The sequence below is a fragment of the Rousettus aegyptiacus genome, unplaced genomic scaffold (genome assembly GCF_014176215.1).
Source record: "Rousettus aegyptiacus isolate mRouAeg1 unplaced genomic scaffold, mRouAeg1.p scaffold_m13_p_1, whole genome shotgun sequence".
In the NCBI taxonomy this organism is placed as follows: Eukaryota; Metazoa; Chordata; class Mammalia; order Chiroptera; family Pteropodidae; genus Rousettus; species Rousettus aegyptiacus.
The window spans coordinates 95,232,119-95,247,496 of record NW_023416284.1 but is presented as its reverse complement, the minus strand read 5'-3'; the positions used below and the strand labels follow the sequence as shown (position 1 = coordinate 95,247,496).

The window sequence follows — 15,378 nt, the reverse complement described above, 5'->3', positions numbered from 1 at the left end:
ATCATAGATTGCTGGTTGGAATGAAAAATGCTGCAGGTGCTTCCGGCAACAGTTTGGCAGTTCCTCAAAAAGTTAAGCATAGAGTTAGCGTATGATCCAGCAATTTCACCCTTAGACACATCCATACAAAACATCCATACAAAAATTTGTATACAAATTTCATAGCAGCATTACTTATAACCACCAAAAATTAACTAATGTATAAGTAAAGCACAGCATAACCATACAATGGGATACTACTCTGCAACAAAAAGGAATGAGTACTAACATAAGCAACAACATAGATGAACCTTTACAATACTTTGTTAAGTCAAAGTAGCCAAGTGTAAAATCTCATATATTTTATGATTCCATTTACATGAAATGTCCAGAATACACAAATTTAAAGATACAGAATTACATTAGTGGTTGCTTAAAGGGAGGCCAGGGGGATAGGAGGAAATAGGGAGTGACCTTTGCTGGGTACATAATTTCTTTTAGGGGTGACAAAATGTTCTAAAATTAGATTGTGGTGATGGCTGAATATAATTTAAAAACATGGCATTGTACAACACTTTAATGGGTCAACTGTATGTAAATTGTATCTCCAGAAAACTGTTAAGGAAAATAAAGAAGTATAGCAAAAATGCCAAATAACTAAAATGGAATCCTTAAAATGTTCAGTTATCCCAAAGGAGCCAGGAAAATATGAAGGGAAGAAAAAATAAAACAAATACTAAAATAACAGACCTAAATCCAACCATATTAATTATTACATTAAATGTTAATAGACTCCAATTAAAAGGCAGATATTGTCAGATTTTTTTAAAAACAAGAACCAAATGCATGCTAGAAACGATATACTTTAAATACAAAGAATCAGAAAAGTTGAAAGTAAAAGGATTCAAAAGAACATATCGAACAAGGAGTAAGAAGATTAAGAAGGCTGGGGTAGCTATATTCATTTCAAAGGAAGTAGACTTTATTACCAGAGAGAGAGAGGGACATTTCATAATGATAAAAAGTTAATTCACCAGGAAAAATGACAATGATAAATGTATATGAGCTCAATACTATGGCTGAAAAATATATAAAGTAAAAATTTCCAGAATTTTAATGACAGAAAGACAAATTCACAGAGTTGGAGATTTTAATACTCTTCTCTCAACAATTGATAAAACCAGATTTACAAAACCAATATAAAAGGTCCAAAAACACTACCAATAACTTTGAACTGATATTTATAAAACACTACACCCAATTGCAGAATACACATTCTTTTCAAGACACACACAATTCAAAACAACAAATCAAAGAAAAAAATTACAAATGAAATCAGAAAATACTTTGAACTGAATCAAAATTAAAAAAAACAATAATATCAAAATTTCTAAAAGGCAGCTAAAGTAGTATTGAGAGAAAATGTATACCTTTAAATACCAATATCTGAACAGAAGAAAGGTACAAAATATCCTAAAAGTCTATCCCAAGAAACTGTAAAAAAAGTGCAAAGAAAACCCAAAGTAAAAGGAAGAAAATAATATGAGCAAAAGTCAGTGTCATAGAAAAACAAACAATAGAGAAAATGAATAAAGGAAAAAGTTCGGTTTTATAAAAAATTAACGAAACTGATCAACACTTATTCCGAACATCAAAAATGAAACAGGCAATATTACTACAGACCTTAAATATATCAATAAATGAACACATTTGCCAACAAATTCGACAACTTACATTAAGTAGACAAATTCCATAAGAAATAACTTATTAAACCTGACATGACAATAGACTAAAATATCCTAATAGCTCTAATTCTATTAAAGAAATTGAATTCCTCGTCAAATGAAGTCTCACAAAGAAAACCACATGTTTGGATGGTTTCACTGGCTAATTCTCTCATATATTTAAGGCATAACTAATTCCGGTTAAATACACTCTTCCAGAACAGAAGAAACATTTACCAAGTCAAAGCAAAACCTGATAAAGAAAACTACGGGCTAATACTCTTCATGAGCAATACGCAAAAGTCCTTAATAATACACTAACGAATGGAATTCATCAATATATTAAAAATATGACACCTCATGACCAAGTGAGCTTTATCCTAGCAATGCAAGGTTGTTTTTGTTCAGTTTTTCCAGGGTACTAAGGCAAACAATGCCACCTAGAATCATTATTTAAACAGGAACCAGACTTGGACAGAAGTCACAGTTCGACAGCAAAAATTATTTCTCTTGGAAATGTCAAGCCATTGCCCTGCCTCACAGCCATCAGCCCAAAGAACATATAACTATCAGCTCTCCAGCGTCACAGCCCTGCCCTGCCTGCCCAGGCTGAGCCAGAACTTCCTGACCCAGCATGAAAGGGGACAGGGAGGGCCACAGGGAGCTCAGCTTCAGCACAACCAGGTGTACCACAGCCTCCTGGCTAGCAAGCTCTTCCACCCTCACTGGTGCCCTCTGAGGTCACTGCCTCTAGCAATGTCATATCTGAGCCAAGCTTAATCTCCCAAGGAGGGTAGGGATGGAGGCTTCAAGGAGAGTTAAGGGAAGTCGGCCAGGCTTATGGCCCCCACACCACATACCAAAAGCTCAGGGGCCTGACTCTCCTGATATTGCCCCACCATTCCCCCCCAAAGGGGTCAGTATATCTTCTGACAACCAGGTAGAATGGCCTCTTTGATGAAGGAGAAGACAACCAGGATCCCTAAGCGTTTGCCCCACTTGCCTCTGGTGAAGTATTTATAAAAGATGTCCTCTCCTGGCTGTATGGTAGAGAGCAAGATGTTCTCCCTGGCCACCAGTGACACAAAGAACACAAACAGGATTATCCATAGACAGAAAGTGAAATAGGCCAGGACCTCTGAGAAAGGATAATATTCTTCCCCAAAAACCTGAAATGCTAAGTAATGATTTACCACCACTAGCCCACATGACAGGATGATGAGGGGGAAGTTCTGGAGGAGGCCAAAGTGGACGACGTTGGTGAAGAGGCACATGCCAATCACGCGGTTGGGGAAGCACTCGAAAACAAGGAGGCCAATCAGCAGGGCTGTGGAGAACCAGATCCTATATTTTATGATCTTACTGGTGGCCACTATATACACTTCTATCAGTTCACCATGGTAAGAGAGCCCAGTGGTCACATTGGCAAATATGATGGACACCTGGATGAAGAGCAACAGCCAGCTCAGTAAGCAGATAAACCACTTGGAGCCTCTACTCAGCCCCCAACCACCAGGAGAGGCCTGAACATCCGGGCTCCAGGGACACAAAGCTGCCCTCAAGGTTGTTTTAACATTGAACAAATAAATCATCATTATTTACTATATCATTGCAGAAGAGCTCTATTCATAAAAGTAATCTAAGAATGCCTCCTAACTTTTTCAAAACTTTTTGGTGGCTCCCCATACCCACATACAAGACAGAAACCTTAACACAGCAGAGAGGCTCCTTTCATAACCCTGCCCCTGCACAGTAGCCACATCTCTGGTTACCAGCCCTTATTTACGCATCCTAAACTCCCACTACAATGGTCATGCCCTCCACCTAAGATGTGCCACTCCTCTCCTTCCTTCTACTCACAAATTCCAAATACACACCTCAGTTGAGTTCCTCAGAAAGCCTTCATGATTTAATCGGTTGATTCCATTAATTTGCATTCCCACTGCAATTTTTGTAACTCTCAATTATAAGAGGTATTACCATTATTTCTTTGTTTTTCTATTCAACTATCACTCCTACGAAGCAGAAGCCAAATCCTTTTACTGTATTAACAAAATAAAAATAAAAATCATATGATCATTTTAATAGATAATCCTACAATACACATTTGAAGGAAAAAAAAAACAAGTAAATTAAGAATTAAAAGAAATTTCTTCAAGCAAAGGAAAATCTACAACTAGCACCACATTTTACCAAGTAGCACAAACCTCAGTAACAACATTCAACACTTACATGTGTTTATTTATCTCTCACTGGTCCTAACAACCTTGTTGCTTTGTTTTGTTTTGTTTGGGGGGGGGGGGGGGGGAGGCGAGGAGGAAGCATCAGGGAGCTATTAATGTCCCAATTGGTATACTAGCAACTCTGGGTCAGAAATGTTAAATCAAATACCTAAGTAAGAAAGCCAGTACCAGAATCCAGTCTTTGACCTAATGTACTTTTCCACTGAGATATGCTATCACTTCTCTTCAGGCTCATATCACAATGGACAATTAATCAGACCCTCCCACAAACCATACTTTGGTATTCTTGTCAAAAGACTTGAGTACTGGGCCCTAGTGTGGCAATTCTAGCCATGCCACTTCTTTAAGGTGATTAAAGTGACCCATAAAATATTCAAACAGCTAATATATTTCATTAGTTGATAAAAAAAGAACAAGTGACACTAACATGGAATGAAAATTTTTAAAGCCCACATTTAGAAGAACCTCAAATCCCCTTTCCTCAAAATGGCTGTGCCACACAGAAAAGGGCACAACCACCGCGCAATAATATTTCTCTTAATAAGTCTAAAAAGGCAGCGGATAAACAAGTAAGTCAAGGCCTTTTTGATTCTTTATCTCCAATCTGCTACCAGTCAATGTCTTAACTGAGCGGCTGTCGGGGGGAACTTAGGACCACAGCTTAACTGAGAAACCAGATGACATGGCAACTTATGAGTTTCTGATTCACATGAATTTTTCATGCAGGAAAATAGGAGTGCTGTCTTAACACCCTTTTCCATCAGTGATACACCCCACAACCAGTAAGTTCCATAATGAGGTTGGATTTGAATCTTTACTGCACAACATGCACTTCACTTCAAAGTACACAGGAAAACCCAAGTCTCTTCAAACAGTCTGTTAACAGAGCTACCAAAAAAAAAGATAGGATTTTTCTTTAAACTAGCTTTGCCATCCAGCAGCCCACAGACCAATCATTTCTATGCATCCTCTTTTGTTTTTTATGTTCCCTAATGGTGAACGTTCAACTATAAGTCATCATTTCTTAGGACAAAACATTAAACAATTAAGATAAAATAAGCCTTCTCCACAAATGAAGTTGTCTTCTATGTGAACATCCCAGGTCCTTATAAAGGGGTCCAAATGTTTCATAACACAGTGCCCTTTATACACAAGTTCCTAAAAGGCTCTGTGAATTTCTTATCTGACCTAACTACTATTGAAAGTCAATGACCACAGAAGTATCTCTCATTGACATTTATGGTGACTGAAGTAAAAATAAGAACCTCTTTTCTTCAAGAGACACAGAAAATTCAAAGGTCATTGGATAATACATTACCAAGTAGAGTGCATCAGCTAAGTATCTCAAACACTTCTGAACTCAAAATGTCTGCTTTCAACAATCTTTGGAAGTTTCCTATGAAAACCACTGGATGACCTAAATTTTTAATCAAGTAGTTAACAAAACAGCTTTGGATAAGCCATTATAACTTCAAACATCTCTTTAATTCTTCTCTTTTTAAGAATTCAAAAATGTTTGGCTAATGCCTTTGAAAATAAGAAGCCCTTTTTAGATTTAATTATTTTCCTATTGATCATCTAAAGAAAAAATAGGAAGTTATCATTATCAAGGTAATTTAGAACTCCCTCAAGTACATACCATGTAGCAATGCTGAGCAAACTATCAGACTAACACTCCTAACTTCACAATACCACCCTCACATCCAATTTCAGGAAGAAATTAAAAACATTCAGAGAATCACAATCTCAACCAATGACTTTATAACACTTTTCACTGTGCCTTAAATAAATTACACTAATATCCTACTTATACCTTTTGTCATGTTGCCCCCTCTGCGTGGAATGCCTGTTCTTCTCCCTGCTTCTCCCTATGTGAAACACATCCATTCTTCAGTCTTCTTCAAGTCATTCTTGATGCCTGCCTTATCTGTAATACCACGATGGCTTTCCTCAACTTTAATACCCAATTGTGTACTGCCTGTAACATTCATCATGCTATTTAACAAGACAATGTTCTGAATTTTAGTTAATATTTCATTCATACAGAAGTAGAGATCTTGATCAGAGGAGAAACTCCAAGTCTTCAGAGTATCATCTCATCCTTCTATACCTACTTCGACACCTGTCAGTGCTTTACAGAAACTAAAGCAACACTTAGGAAATAAATACCATATGAATGAATTACAAGCTGTTCTGTCTGGAAAAAAAAAGTGAAAAAGATAGCTGAGGTGGCTCTTGAAAATACAAAAGAGCAAATTTATTACATTTGCTATAATTAATATACAGTTTACCTTAAAAAGATTTTTTTTTTTTAACAGCCGAAAAGAATAGCTTTATTGGAAGGAAAAGTATAACAGTACACTTCCAGACATGGAAGCGGGCCTCAGCAAGGGTGGCTCAAAGGCCAAGATTTTTAAAAAACTAAATGAATATCCTCTGAGCATTATATAGCACTGCAAATAAGTTACAAACAAGGAAAGACATAATGCAATCAATTCCTTAATCAAAATGATACCTTCTAAAACATTAGTCACTTCTAAAGAGAATATAAAATTTGACAGATATTCTTAGCTCAGAATTGGGAATCTTCTTTTCTCTAATTCACTGTATTTCTAAGGGATCAGTCAGCAGGGGGAGTGCAAGCTCATAAACACTGTAGTTACAAAATAATGGCTAACAAATTTTGAAATTCAGGAAATTATTTAAAAATTAAACTCCTGAATATTAGCCATAAAAACTACTGGAGCCCATGTGTTTATAAATTATTCTACATCATATATACTCCATAAAACTGTCACCTCTTTTACCTCAAGTTCTTTTGTGATAGGTAGTTCCAAATAAATAAAATATAAACATGCATCCATTTTAAAGGCAGGAAGATAAATCAATATTAGTCAGAATTCAGATAACAATGAAGTAAAGCTGCTACTTTCTAAAATGTTACGCAACTGAAGTACAAGGCCAGTCTCATAAATCCAGCAGCTACTCATCAATTCAGTCTTCATCTATTGTTCATCCCAAAGCCTCATGTGCTGGTCTGCAGGCTGCTGCTATCATGACCTTCCCCAATAAGTAAACCTCATTTTTAGTCTGTGACCATCAGAGTTATTGGAAAATAGTTACGGCTCTGGAAATTATATACTTCTAAGACAATTTAAGGTACAGTTTTGTCTGCTAACAGCTACAGACAAGCATAGCTACAAATGGCATGGAGGAGGAGGGTAGCAACAGGAGGATCAACAATAGGAAACGCTTTATAGAGGTCGAGTTCAAACTACCAAATATAGACTACTCAGATAAAATGACTCTAAGCAAAAGTAAATCATAATTGCTTGTCTTTAATAAAAAGAACTGAGACAGTAGAACCTAAGTGTAATACTCAAATTTTCTCTGTTCTGTTTAAAAAGTGCTTCTATATATATTTCCATATTTGAGCCTTACAACACTTTTGAAGAGCAGGTAATATGTTTTTTTATAATTAAGGGTATTGGGATGCGAAGAGGTTGCCTTATTCAAGGTAACAAAACTAACAAGTGGTACATGTTAACCTGGACTTTCTGGCTCCAAAGACAACATGATGTCTTCCAGAAGTAAGGGCTAAAAATGTGCACTGGAAATATGGTTGACCTGCTTTCACGGAAACAGAATTTTTTTTTTCAATAACAGATATATGAACAATTACATGCCAACAAATTAGACAACCTATACAAAATGGATAAAGTCCTAGAGCCACACAAACTACCGCAACTGAATCATGAAAAAATAGAAAATGTGAACAAATCAATTACTACTAAAAAGATTGAATCGGTAATAAAAAAAAAAAACCTCCCAAACAAATAAAACATCAGGGCCAGATAACTTCACTGATCAATTCCACCAAACATTTAAAGAAGTTAATGTCAATTTTTCTCAAACTCCTCCAAAAAAAAAAAAAAGACGAGAAGGCACACTTCCAAATTCATTTTATAAGGCCAGCATTACCTGACAAGGACACAAGAAAATTACAGACCAATATCCCTGATTAACACAGATGCAAAAATCCTCAAAATATTAGCAAGCAGAATTCGACAATACATTAAAAGGATACACGTTAATCAAGTGAGATTTATGCCAGAAAAACAAGGTTAAACATCCACAAATCAATGTGACCCGCCACATTAACAAAATGAAAGATAAAAATCATGATCATCTCAATAGATACAGAAAAAGCATCTGATACCCATTCATGAACACCTCTCACCCACCCTGGTGACTCCCTTAGTCCCCACCCCCCAACTCAACTCTAGCACTGCTTGAGGCTTTTTTGGCCTCTGGTGGGCAGAGGGTGTTAGCCCACACTGCAGACTTTCTTAGATAATTCTCAGGGATCTATGGACCCCAGATGGGCAGCAGTGTACTCTGAGCCTTCTGAGTGGCCCCAGGCCGAGCACTGGGGCCAAATTTGAAACTGCACTAACCTGGAGACACCACTCGCCCCATCCTGGAGACTCCCCGACATCCCACCTCACCCAACTTGCATACTTCCCAAGGCTCTTTCAGTGGCTGAGCCAAACGGGCAGCCGGCAAGTGACGGCAGGACTCGGGGTGCCCTGGGCCTTTTGCAGAGCTGCCCCAGGTCTGGTACTGGTGGCAGCTATCCTCAGGCTGCAAAGTAACCTCTGTCACATACCCCAAGGTTCAGCATAGGCAGAGACCAAAGATGAATCACTGTGTAGCTCCTACTAGGTAGCTCCAGGCAGGTCACAGGCAGCAGCTGACCTTGGCCTGCATGGAAACCACTCCCAAGAGGCCCCAAAACCAATACAACAGGTGGCCAGTCAGGTGACAACAGAGCACCACACAATTACCCTACAAATGGCACATCCGAAGTGTAGTCTCAGTAAGCACTAGAGCACACTGGGGCAATACCGTTCCGTGGGGTCAAACTTCACACAGCAGCTTATACACTGTGGTTATGGCCAATCCTCACAGCAGTAAGCCTGAAGGTCAATCCCACCCACTGGTGTGCCAACAGCGATCAAGGCTCAACTACAACAGGAGAGCATACACAACCTACACAACCCACAAAGGGATACTTCAGGAGCATTCAGCTCAGGAGAGACTATGTCACTGGGCCCCACAGGACACCTATTACATAAGGCCACCCTGCAAAGACTAAGAGATATAATAGATCTACCTAATATATAGAAACAAACACAGGCAGCCAAAATGAAGAAAGAAAGTAACATGTACCAAATTAAAGAACAGGAGAAAACTCCAGAAAAAAAAAAAACACTAAATGAAATGGAGGCAAGAAATCTAGCAGACAGAGTTCAAAACAGTTTTATACAGATGCTCAATAAACTTAGGAGAAGAATACATGATCTCAGTGAGAACTAAATCAAAGACACAGCATAAAAATGAACAAAGAAACCATAAAAAAAGAACTAGTCAGAAATGAAGAATACACTAGAAGGAATTAACAGCAAATTAGATGAAACAGACAGTCTAATCAGCGACTTTGAAGACAAGGTGGCAAAAAACACCAAATTGCAACAGCAAAAAGAAAAAAGAATCCAAAATAATGAGGACAGGTAAAGAGACCTCTGGGACAACATCAAGTTTAACAACATTCACATCATGGGGTGCCAGAAGGAGAAGAGAGAAAGGATTGAGAAATAATAACTTCCCTAAAATGGTGAAGGAAATGGACATACAAGTTCAGGAAGTGCAAGATGAACCCAGAAAGGACCACCCAAGACACATCATAACTAAAATGCCAAAAGTTAAAGACAAAAAGAGAATTAAAAAAGCAACAAGAGAAAAAAAGCAAGGGAGCTCCCACAAGACTATGAGCTGATTTCTCAATAGAAACTTTGCAGCCAGAAGGGACTGATACAAAATACTCAAAGTGATGAAAAACAATGACCTACAACCAATACTACTCTACCCAGCAAATGTATCATTTAAAATTGAAGGACAGATAAAAAGCTTCCCAAACAAGAAAAAGTTAAAGGAATTCATCACCACTAAAACAGTATTACAAATGTTAGAGACTTCATTAAAAGGAGGAATAAAAACATAAATATGAATAAAATGGCAATAACTATATACCTATCAATAACCACTTTAAATATAAATGAATTAAATGTTCCAATCAAAAGACATAGGGTAGCTGAATAAGAAAACAAGACCCATTTCATATCAAAAGACACATAGAGACTAAATAGTAAAGGGATGAAAAAAGACATTTCTGTGCAAATGGAAAATGAAAAAAAGGCTGGGGTAGCAATATTTATATCAGACAAAATAGACTTAAAAACAAAAGCTAAAATAAAAGACAAAGGATGTTTCATAATAAAAAGATCAATCCAGCAAGAGGACATAACCCGTGTAAACATTTATGCACCCAACACAGGTGCACCTAAATACATGAAGCAAATATTAACCAACATAAAAGGAAAGAATGACAGTAATACAGTCATTTTAGGAAATCTTAAAACCCCACTGACATCAAGGAGATAGACCTTCCAGACAGAAAAATCAACAAGAACACAGCAACCTTAAATGACACACTAGACAAGATGGATTTAATCGACATTTTTAGAGCATTTCACCCCAAAGCAGCAAAATATAAATTTTTTTCAAGTGCATACAGAACATTTTCCAAGGCAGACCACATATTATTAGGTCACAAAACGAGTATCCATAATTTAAGAAGACTGAAGTCATCTCAAGCATCTTCTCTGACCACAATGGTATGAAACTAGAAGTTTACAAGAAAAAAACCTGAAAAACACAAACACATAAAAGCTCAATAACATGCTATTATAAACAATGAATGGGTTAACAATGAGATCAAGAAAGATATCATATGATACTTTGAAACAAATAAAAATAAAAACACAATAACCCAAAATCTACGGGACACAGCAAAAGCAGTCCTAAGAGGGAAAGTCATAGCAATACAGGCCTACCTTAAGAAACAAAAAAATAAAAATAAACAATCTAACCTTATACCTAAAGGAATTAGAAAAACAACAGTAAACAAAACCCAAAGTAAGAAGAAGGAAAGAATAAAGATCAGAGAAGAAAAAAATGAAATAGAATCTAAAAAACAATACAAAAGATCAATAAAACCAAGAGCTGGTTCTTTGAAAAGATAAAATTTATAAACCTTTAACCAGACTCATCAAAACCAAAAAAAAGAAAAGGAGAGAGGACAACACAAATAAAATCAGAACTGAAAAAGTAAAAGTGACAATTACCACAGAAATACAAAAATTATAAGATACTATGAGCAATTATAAGCCAGCAAATTAGACAATCTAAAATGTATAAATTCCTAGAAATATACAATCTTACAAGACTGAATCAAGAAGACACAAAATCCTACACCAGATGGCTTCACAGCTGAATTTTACAAAACAAAGAATTATCACCTATCCTTCTCTAGCTACTCCCAAAAACTCAAGAGGAGGAAAGGCTCCCAACCTCATTATACGAGGCCGCCACTACCCTGATTCTAAAGACGGATGAAGATATTACCAAAAAAGAAGATTACAGGCAGATATTCCTGATGAATAGAGATGCAAAAATCCTCAACAAAATATTAATTAGCAAACCAAATTCAGCAAAACATTAAAAAGATCATACACCATAATTAAGTGGGATTTTTCTCTGGGAAATAAGTTTGGTTCCATATCTGTAAATCAATTAACATGCTACACCACATAAACAAAATGAAGGATACAAATATATTATCATATCAATAGATGCAGAAAAAGCATTCAACAAAATCCAGCATCCATTTATGATAAAATCTCAGCAAAATGGGAATAAAGGAAACACAGGTCAACATTAAATAAAGATCATATACAACAAACCCACAGCTAACATCATACTTGACGGTGAAATGCTGGAAGTATTTTCCTTAATATCAGGAACAAAACAAGGATGTTCACTTTCATCACCTTTATTCAGTATAGTATTGGAAGGCCTAGCTACAGCAACCAGACAAGAAAAAGAAATTAAAAGTATCGAAATTGGAAAGTTATTTGCAGATGACATACTATTTATAGAGAACCCTAAAGAGTTCACAAAAATACTATTAGAATAAATTCAGCAAAGTAGTAGGATACAAAATTCATATTAAGAAATCAGGTGCAGTTTCATACACCAAAAACAAATTATCAGAAAGAGAAATTAAGAAAACAATACCATTTATAACTGCATCAAAAAGAATTAAATACCTAGGAATAAATATAACCAAGGAGGTAAAAGACTTGTGCCTGGAAAATTATAAAACACTGAAGAAAGAAACTGAAGACGATACAAATAAATGAAAGCATATGGTGTGTTCAGGGATAGGAAGAAAAAACATCGTTAAAATGTTCCTACTATCCAAAGCAATCTATAGATTCAAGACAATACAATGGCAAGACAACACAATGACATTTTTCACAAAACTAGAACAAATTATCCAAAAATTTATATGGAACCATAAAAGACTTTGAACAGCCACATCAATCTTGAAAAAGAACAACAAAGTTGGAGGTATCACAATACCTGAGATCAAACTATACTGCAAAGCTGTGGTGGTCAAGGTAGTATGGTACTAGCATAAAAACAAACACACAGATCAATGGAACAGAACACAAAGCCCAGAAGTAAATCCATGCCTTTGTGGTAAATTAATGTATAACAAAAGAGGCAAAAATATGCAATGGGGTAAAGATAGTCTCTTCAATAAATGATATTGTGAAAACTGGACAGATTCATGCAAAAAAAAAAAATGTAAAACTAGACCACCTTCTTATACCGTATACAAATATAAACTCAAAATGGATTAAAGACAAATGTGAGACCTGAAACCATAAAACTCTCAGAAGAAAACAAAGGCAACAAATTCTCTGACACTGCTTAGCAATATTTTTTCTGATGTATCTCCTTGGGCAAGAGAAACAAGAGATAAAAAAAAATGGGACGACATCAAACTGAAAACTGCACAGCAAAGGAAACTATCAACAAAAGGAAAAGATAATATTCTGAATAGGAAAACATATTTGCTGATAATACATCTGATAAGGGGTTTATGTCAAAATTTACAAAGAACTCACACAACTCAACACATACAAAAACAAGAACAACAACTAATAATACAATTAAATTAAAAATTGGGCAGAGGAACTGAAAAGACATTTCTCCAAAGAGGACATAAAGATGGTCAACAGACATACAAAAAGATGCTCAAAGTCATCACTAATTATCAGAGAAATGCAAATAAAACTACAATGAGATAACACCTCACACCTGTCAGAGCAAGCATCATTAAATCAACAAACAACAAGTGTTGCTGAAGATGTGGAGAAAAGAGAATCTCCATGCATTGTTGGTGGGACTGCAAACTGGTGCAGCCACTATGGAAAAGTTTGGAGGTTCCTCAAAATATTAAAAATGGAACTACCATATAACCCACCCAGCAATTCCACTTCAACATATTCAAAGAAATCCAAAACAGTAATTTGAAAGATATAGGCACTCCTATGTTCGTTGTAGCATTATTGACAGGAGCAGGATATGGAAGCAACTAAGTATCCATCGACAGACAATTTGATAAAGGAAATGTGGTACATACACACAATGGACTACAACTAGGGCATAAAAAAAAAAAAAGTGAAATCTTACTATTTGCAACAACATGGATGGACCTGGATGGTATTATGCTAACTGAAGTAAGTCAGACAGAGAAGAGACAAATACCATATGATCTCACTTATATGTGAAATCTGAGAGCAAAATAAAGGAACATGCATATCAGAAACAAGACTCACAGAGAACAAACTGATGGTTGCTAGATGGAAGCAAGGTTTAGGGGATGGATGAAAAGGGGGAAGAGATTAAGAAGCACAAACTGACAGTTACAAAACAGTCAAAAGGATATAAAGTACAGCATAGGGAATATAGTCAATAATGATGTAATAACTATGTATAGTGCCAGGTGGGTACGAGATAAGTCAGGAGGCATCACTTTGTAAATCATATAAATGTCTAAACACTATGTTGTACACCTGAAACCAATGTAAAATAATACTGAATGTCGACTGTGATTCAAAAGAAAAATTTTAAAAAAATTTTTAAAAACTACTCTCATTTACAATTGCATCATAAAGAATAAAATACCTAGGAATCAATTTAACCAAAGAGGAGAAATATTTATATATTATACGACTCTGATGAAATAAATTGAAGACACAAATAAAAGGAAAGATATTCCGTGTTCATGGATTGGAAGAATACTGTTAAAATGTCCGCACTACCCAAAACGATCTACAGAGTCAATGTAATCCTTATCGAAATTCAAATGGCATTTTTCACAGAAATAGAAAAAAATACTAAAATTTGTATGAAACCAGAGAAAACCCCAAGTGGCCGAGGCAATCTTGAGAGAGAAGAACAAAGCTAGAGGCATCACAATTCCTTGTTTCAAACTATATTACATAGCTTTGGTCATCAAAACAGTTATGTTACTCTAGCATAAAAAAGATACACAGATCAATGGAACAGACTAGAGCCCAGAAATAAGCCTACATATATACGGTCAAATTTTGACCATTAATGAATACATAATAAAGAAGTGTTCATCGATGAATGAATGGATACAGATGGGGTATGTGTACACACACACACAGAGAGAGAGAGAGAGAGAAAGGAATATCATTCATCCAAGAGAAAAAAGGAAATCCTGCCATTTATGACAATATGGATAGACCTTAATGGCATTATGCTAACTGAAATACACCAAAGATAAATACTGCATGGTGTCACTTACATGTGGAATCAAAAAAAAAAAATGTCAAAAAGTCCGATTTATAAAAAGAGCGTAGAAAAGTGGTTGCCAGTGGCTTAGGCATTGGGAAAATAGAGAAAGGTTGGTAAAAGGGTACAAAATAATACTAGGTACATGAAGAAAAGTCAATGTGATATGCCCGATGCTATGCCCGGTAGCATATCACTTCCTTCTAACTCTTTCAGTCTACAGAAATGACAGCGCAGTAACTGGCAAACTCAAAAATGTTTGCAGCAAGGCACTGTAAACACAAAGAACAAAGAGCCAATTAAACATTAATAACTGCTCAAGAAGTAAACACACTGGTCTTCAAAGCACTACACAGGCGATTGTTCTAAATCAACAGCTTAACCTTTTATAACTTTCCCTTACCTAGTTTTAACAAATTGGTTTCATTCACACTCAGTAAATATTAAATATACAGTTAGAAAAGTTGGACAGCAATACAAGCCATTCGAGTTCAAATCAACAGATGTAAATAAACATATAACAGGATGAGTTTTATAACTGATGCCCTACTTTTCAGTCAATATGCAGGAATGTAGGCTTTTGTTATATAATTGCAAATTTAAATTTTCTAAGAAAACTACCCTCTACTGTCAGA

General features: G+C 36.0%; 2 protein-coding genes across 3 annotated transcripts in view; both read right to left on the bottom strand.

Moving 5' to 3' along the window:
• Nucleotides 1-15,378, bottom strand: part of ZFAND3 (zinc finger AN1-type containing 3) — a 316,314-nt gene that overhangs the window by 262,866 nt on the left and 38,070 nt on the right. The window lies entirely within an intron of this gene.
• Nucleotides 2,118-6,199, bottom strand: LOC107514700 (protein TEX261-like). Its single transcript, XM_036217545.1, has one exon. The coding sequence runs from the start codon at nucleotides 3,296-3,298 to the stop codon at nucleotides 2,621-2,623; it is 678 nt and encodes a 225-aa protein (XP_036073438.1). The 5' UTR covers nucleotides 3,299-6,199; the 3' UTR covers nucleotides 2,118-2,620.